Source organism: Buceros rhinoceros, unplaced genomic scaffold, assembly GCF_000710305.1.
Source record: "Buceros rhinoceros silvestris isolate BGI_N320 unplaced genomic scaffold, ASM71030v1 scaffold39427, whole genome shotgun sequence".
NCBI classification, from domain to species: Eukaryota; Metazoa; Chordata; class Aves; order Bucerotiformes; family Bucerotidae; genus Buceros; species Buceros rhinoceros.
This window is the reverse complement of record NW_010421102.1, coordinates 7,539-14,688: the sequence shown is the minus strand read 5'-3', so window position 1 is coordinate 14,688 and position 7,150 is coordinate 7,539. Positions and strand designations below refer to the sequence as shown.

The following is a 7,150-nucleotide window of genomic DNA, read 5'->3' as shown; positions in this document are numbered from 1 at the left end:
CCAACAGAATTACTGCATATGAGTAAGTATGGGTAAGAGTTTACTATTTACATTGCATAATCTAGTTACAAAATTAAAATAGTCATATTAAAAAAAGATTTCTGTAAGTGCCCTGCAATGTTTAGGTTTAGGCTCTTAATTTCCAGCCAGTTTTATGAGCTTATCTTCCACACTAGAAGAGACCTGAAGAATCTATACTGTTTTATACAGATAAAGTCATCAGACTGGAAGCAAACTGTGTTTCAGACCCTGAACAGATCATTTTGGTCCTCAGGCTTTCAATTTTCTGCTAGTTCAGTAGTTTAAAATTACTGTTAAACAGAAGACTTACTAGATACTTGAAAAACTATATCCTGTCTGTAGATACGACTAGTTTTAATTCTTTAGGTATCAGCTTCAAGATTAACAGCTCATAACATTTAAAAAAACAAGGTGAAAACTACATGAAGAATCCAGCATCAACAAAACCAACACGAAGTCCCAACAACTGTTAGGGTTTAATCCACAGTAAAAGGAAGAAAAACTACAGCGAATGCACATGATGCTCCCTTGCCCTACACCTTTTAGTTGCCAATCTGTGCATTCTTTGAAATATTAGAAATACTAAGTGTTTTAGAACTATACGAAGATGATGTTCTCCTCTGGCTCATTTCTCAAAGACGAGCTCCTCAAGTCATCAAGTGGAGTTTATTTTACTCTCTCCTCAAAAGTCTTGCAAGTAGAACGAATGTGGCCTAAATATGTAGCTACTGGGGGGAAAAAAAAAAAAAAAAAAACAAGAAAAAAGTAAAGTTTGCACCTTTCATTATGATCTGTGTTTCAGTGTAGAGAAAAGTACTGACACGAACGTATGCATTTAAAAAACTTCCACAGCTGACATTAGCTACTACTAGATTGTCATCATTCGTCACTATGTTACTTCACTCTAACCATAAATTCTACTGACTGAGGGGAGTTTATCTGAGCACAGGTTATTCTCCAGACATTTCAGATGAAAATCACAGTGGATCACAGGTGTAACGTGTGGCCAGTACGGGATGTATTCCTCAAGAAAGAGTCCTGATGTCTAAAGGAAATGGTGTTTTTAGAAAAGCCACAATAATAATATAATACCTCAAAAAGTACTACTTACTAAATGCTTCCTCTGTGAGCTCCTCACTTAGACCATCTCCAGTTGTAACTGCTCCCCCAATTCCCTTTTCTCCTTTCATTGCCTGAAGAGAGGGGAGGGAGAGGGGGAGGGGAAAAAAGAACGTGTTAGAGTACAGTTGGCTTGAGATTGTTTCAAGACCCCAGCAACTCTAGCCAAGGTCTGGAACTTGCAGAAGAGTCACTGTGCAGCAGCTGGAGTTTGAAATCCAAGACCTGTAAAACTCTATGGGATTTAAGAATGTGCATAGTACAAGAATACATGAAGGGTATTTTTCACTTTAGCCATACTCCTCAGAAACAAAGCAATTCTGTAGCTCTAAGAAAGTCTTTCACCTTCTGCAGAGAGTCAAAGACCTGCAGCAATCCAGATGAAGCAGTTAAGAGTATTTACAAGATATCACAGAATCTCGGAACTACTGAGAATGCGCAACATTTGCTTATCAACCACACACAAGCACCATCATCATGAAACTAAGAACTGACATTTAAATCCAAGCTACTGAATTTTTTCCCCACATTAAGGGCTACAGCCAGAAAGGATATCGGCACAGAAAGCCAAGGCTCCCAGTCAGCTGCATGAAGTTTTACAAGTGTGAAAGGCTGATGCTCTTTACTATTAATGAAGAACATTTAAGAAAATAACAGGGGTGTAAAAAGTATTCTCTGCAGCTGTTTGATGTAGACTAAATACTAAGCTACAAGCCAGAAATATTTCACCATATAGAGTACTCTGAAGATAGAACTAGCTGGAATGGAGGTTTAAACCTGATGAGCAAAACCATCTAATTAAAACCCAATCCTGCTACTCTGCTACCACAGCGTACATGGTCACTTCAGAATGGAAGCAGCACAGACCCAGTTCAGACTTCTCCAGAAGTACTGGAACTAGTTACTTGCATTTTTAATTGAAGCACATACAGCACTGACAGTACGTGCAACTGCTTCACAAAACTGTAAAGACAGCACACAGCACTGCTCCAACTTTTAGACTACACCTCCTGTTACTCAGTTATCACTGCAAATGACCTTCTGGGAAGGGGAAGCTTCAAGTACTATCAGCAATTAAATATCATTAGCGAGTCTGACCCCATTAATTAAAAAACTTCGGTTTACAGAACAAAGAAAGTCTGAAGAGCATCTCTACTTAGAGCACTGACAATTTAGACATGCCTGCTTCACTCAGGCCAGTAAAACCAAGCAGCCATACCAACAGATGGATCCACATTGAAATAAAATATTAATTTGTTTTGATGTTTTTCCCCCAGGATTATTTTAATCCTGAACAACTTTCTTCATTCAGGACCATGAGGAAGAGAGGTCACTGGATAAAAATACCTTTGATTTGTTTGGTTAAATCTGGTATTCTGAGGTAAAAGAACACTATAGAAGTAAGCAAGTATGATTCTCATTGGCCTCCAGACAGGAGGCAAAAGTTGGGGGGTGGACCAGAACAAAACACCCAAGCAGAAGCAACTTTTTTGAAAAAAAGTTTAAATTGCTGAGGAAAAAAAAAGTCACTTTCTGCTGCAGAAGAGATAAACTAAACTGCTTGGATCACATACCTAGCATGTACTATGCATGAAAAGCAAACTGAGGGACAGGCTAAAAAAAGGCAGATTAAAAACCCCATTGAAGCAGATAAGCTTCCATGTGAATCAATATTCCGACATGAGAAAAACAACTTTTTCTTTTGCAGATCTGAAGCCCAGACAAATAATAGGCAGTAGGCTAGTTCCTCAGAGGATGCAGTCTAGCACAGTTTTATTGACTGAACCCAAAGATCGAATTAAGTATTCACAATAGGCACCTTTAAAGAACAGAATGGTTTACTACCAGCGATATATTAGAGAATTTATTCAGTTGAAAGCTTTAACTACTTTGAATCAGCAAGTCTAATCAAAATGCTTACTTCTTTTTCTCTTGGTATCATCTGGAATGCTTTTAAACGTTACATTAGTCCCTGACAATAGCTGTGAGATACTGCACAAGTTATCCATTACACAACTACAATGACAGGGAGCTAAAGATATATACAACCAGATTAAATAAATGAGGAAATACTGAGGTATATACAAACCTCTCTGAATTTTTGGAGATACAACTTCAAAGGTTCAACATAGCTATCAAACCCCAAGGTAGACATGGCAAAGAGAATATCCTCTCCATTGATGGTCTTCCTTTTCTCCTGGTGACACCTCTCACTTGCTTCCGATGTTATAAAGCTGATGAATTCACTTACACACTCTTGCACACATTCCTTTGCATCCTTAGCGATCTAGTAAGGAAAAAGTATCATGAAATGATTAATTAAGACTCAAGAAGATTAAAAAAAACCCCAAAGAATTCACTAGATAAAATAAATGCCCCAAAATCTGATAGTAAGATCTGTTGAGGCAACACCTGTGCATGAGGGAAACCACTGCTCTGTATAAGCACAGCTGCAACTTGACATTAATCTAAGTTTTACTATTCCAAGCAACACAACCAACTGCCAGGATGTTCTGAAGTCAAAACCATGTTCCGTACAAACTTTGACATGTAGATGCATGTCAGTATTTGCTTACCTATGCCTTTCTCTTTAAACCTGTTCATTACAGTGTCATAGCCCACTTCCTTTTAACAGACCCAGCAGTCCCAATCCCACTGCAGTACATTCCCACAAATCTGGCAATCACAAGTATTTTTATCCTGACCAGATTCAGTGACTAGAATATATGCCTAGCAGCAAGCCTCCCTAATGCTTTAATATTCTGGTATAAATTTTCCAAATGAGAATTCAAATGAAGAAACATATGCCTCTGGCAAGAATGAAATAAGTAAATTTGATCATGGTTTTCAGCGGACAAAAGTAATTTACCTGACTTAAAATAACAGCAAGCATTACTCATGATTATTAAGGAAGCTGACAGGAGCCAACTGAAAGATTGTAATAACTAAAATTCTTATTCTGCAAATGAGAAGAACCTGTTTGTATTTAAATAAAAAAAAAGAAGCAGTAACTGCATGTAGACTCTTCACTAGTTCCTCTGATATTTTCAGACACAAGGCGAGATTTTCAGAAGTACTTGTCAGCCAGCATCTTTCCTTGCAATTTTTCACAAAAACCTCCCTGATTTTTTTCAGGATAGCTTGTCATCCATATGCTAAATTCTTGAAAAAGATCTCATCTTGATCACTAAAAATTTATGACAATATGGACTAAAGATTTTCACAGCAACGATATAAATGTAACACCCAGATCTCCAGAAAGCCCTGAACACTATGAAAGTACAAGCAGATGCAAGTAAATTATGTCTTGCTTCTATTTACGGTGATCTGATATATGAGCAATTAATATATTACACACTATGTTAAGAGCAATTTTCAAATCTGCCACTTCCCTTCCCTGGCCTGTAAGTGCCCCATGCTATTCAACTGTCTAAAAAAAAAAAAAAAAAAAAGACAAAAGAACTAAGCTTTAGCTACTGAAAATGTTACTGTGGCAAGAATTGTACTGGAATACAATAGAGAAAGAGCCCTGCAAAGGTTTAAGATAAACAGGTAGAATGGTCAAATGCTTACACAATCACCAGCTCAGAATGGATTAAAAGGTCTGTTCTGAGAAGTAAGAAATCAAGTAAGTCTCTCAGTATCTGCCTTATCTGCTACACGGTGTAAGGCAGAATTCCTAGGTCATTTTGGATGCGTGAAGATTTGGGCAATGTAACACTAACCATTCTCATTCTTTCAGGATGAAGACGGGATTTTTACTTCATCCAAAATGGTTCACTTTCTCCAAATTTCATGCACCTCAATAAAAGCAGATCAAATTTTCTAACAGAGAATTGCATAGAAAATATTCTTACTGAAACAGGATTGTCACCAAATCTGACCCATTATAACAATTCCAGAGAACACATCTTAGGAAAAAAAAAAAGCTCTTGAAAGCCCCATGAAAAGCATTGGCTCTGTATATTCTAATTCCAGCAGTCACTAAAAGCTTTCAATAACCCAAGAAAAATGGACGTGGTCTCAATTATCTCCCGTTCAGATAAATTTTTTTCCCTTTTCTTTTATAAAGCTTTTCTACAATAAATCAAGATCATTTGGAAAAACACTGTTCTACCTGCTCAAGTTCATTCAGGGGAAGGAATAAAACTTATTAACACGCTTTCTTTACCAGACAAGGGTATTACCTTTCCTGTTTGGGGTATGGCATTTTTCATTATCCTTGCGACATTTGCAATTGGAAGATATATATCTTGTTCTCTAAAACTCTCTTTTGAGCCATTTGTATCTTCATGATCATTCATGCTGTCTTCTGTGTCTAATGAAATAAAAGTTAACAGAAATTGTACTTGACAGACAACACGACATAATTAAATCAGTTTAAAAATCTTACACTGAAGGATGAAGACCTCTGACAGCACAGTGTATTAACATTGTAGGAATAATTTAAAAAATAGATGCAACATCAGGTTGTTCGATACCGCCTTTATCACACAGAAAAACATGTGCCTGTTGAACACTAAGCATTCTTACTGTCATGTCATAATACAAGTTGTTTCCTAATATCAATTTTTTTTGTCATTGTCTCAAAGGACTCAGTGTCGACATTGAAAAATCCAACCGCCACCTTCATACTGCAGAAAAAATTCTTTAGAGAGTGAGGCATTATGAATACAATACTGCAAATTCTTAGTTTGAGAGAAGGTAGCAGGGAACTATACAAGAACTGGAAGGAAGGAAAACCAAAAATATATAGACACATAGAGAAAGAGTAGTATTTACTGCAACATTTCTTACCATCGTGAGGCTGTATCACATAGTGACTGCCACCAATGTAATCTCCAGCAATTCCTAACTGCGAAGCATCCGTTGTGGAGCTATCACCATCCATCTACGACCAGAAGAAGGAAACCTTTTAGGTATGTTTGTTACACCATTAAGTGCAGCTGTGGCTGACAAACAGCACTTTAATCAGCTGAAGACTATGAGACCAATTTAGACAAAGCATAAATATTTTGTCATTCAAGAACAGTACCCTCTCTCTCATCTCTGAGCTTTACTGACAGTGAAAATTTTGTGCAGCTTCTCAAATTCATCTGGAGGCACAGCGCGTGCACAGGAACATGTGGTTCAGGCAGCACATATGCAGAAGAACCTTGTGGTGTTCCCGTGACAGTCCGTCCATAACAGGTCAAAGCATCTGTTTCTCTGAACAACCCTCAAAACCTACGCCAGCTCACTGCTCAATGAACACTTTACCTACAAGTACTACATACGAGTGCATCCTACACTCACCATTACCCTCCACCCAAACAGCTTTTTGCCAAGCCTACTGACAAACTTCTCCTAGCCTGACCTCAGGACCAGCTGTGCATCTACACCCTCATCCTCCCTGAAGCACCAGTTTGCTTTCTCTGGTCCTGCCCCGTCTTACTCCTCTGGGCATCCTTCAGCACTCCTCTCACAATGTTCTGACATGGTGGCCAACAAGAAGTCTTCTCCCTGAGGCTTCAGAGAGCGGGTCACAGTTTAATAGGTAGTTTGAATGCCAGGAGAAAGAGAGAAGCCAAAAGAGCCACCACTTCCCTCCCCCGCTAGGGCCCTTTGACCCAGGAGGCAATGACCATGTTTCAGCTGGAGGAGTCCAGGAGAAAGGTACCTTCCCCGTTCCCAACAGGGCAAAACTACTGAGAACATCAGAGCCATCTGCTGGCAAGCCTCAACACTTGCCAGGAAATGTACTTTGTGAACAAGTAGAGAGGTCTTACAGTGCTGTTCCAAACAGGCTGTGGGCCAGAGGCTGCTCAGCAGCCTGCCTTCTCACCACTTGGAGGCATCACATGTATTATGCTTCCTTGTTCTGCAGAGGTGAAAGAGGTGAAGATGACTCCTATGTCCCTTGAAGTTCCCACCTCTTTAGTGAGGACTTGCCACAACAACCACCTAACACATCATTGTCTTTTGCATCCACGTTTTGCCACCATACACAACTCACAGATATATGTGCATT

The 7,150-nt window shown here is 38.8% G+C and overlaps 1 protein-coding gene across 2 annotated transcripts in view; it reads right to left on the bottom strand.

Annotated features, from left to right (window-relative positions):
• The window catches only part of NFYB (nuclear transcription factor Y, beta), a 13,204-nt gene that overhangs the window by 2,857 nt on the left and 3,197 nt on the right, over window positions 1-7,150 (bottom strand). The window contains exons 2-5 of one of the 2 annotated variants that reach the window (XM_010139538.1): window positions 5,938-6,031; window positions 5,328-5,458; window positions 3,230-3,427; window positions 1,133-1,214 (exon numbers count right to left, since the gene is read on the bottom strand). In XM_010139538.1, coding sequence (XP_010137840.1) covers window positions 1,133-1,214; window positions 3,230-3,427; window positions 5,328-5,458; window positions 5,938-6,031 — 505 coding nt within the window. Of the gene's footprint in view, window positions 1-1,132; window positions 1,215-3,229; window positions 3,428-5,327; window positions 5,459-5,937; window positions 6,170-7,150 lie in introns of those variants that run through there. The other variant, XM_010139537.1, reaches the window with a different exon arrangement.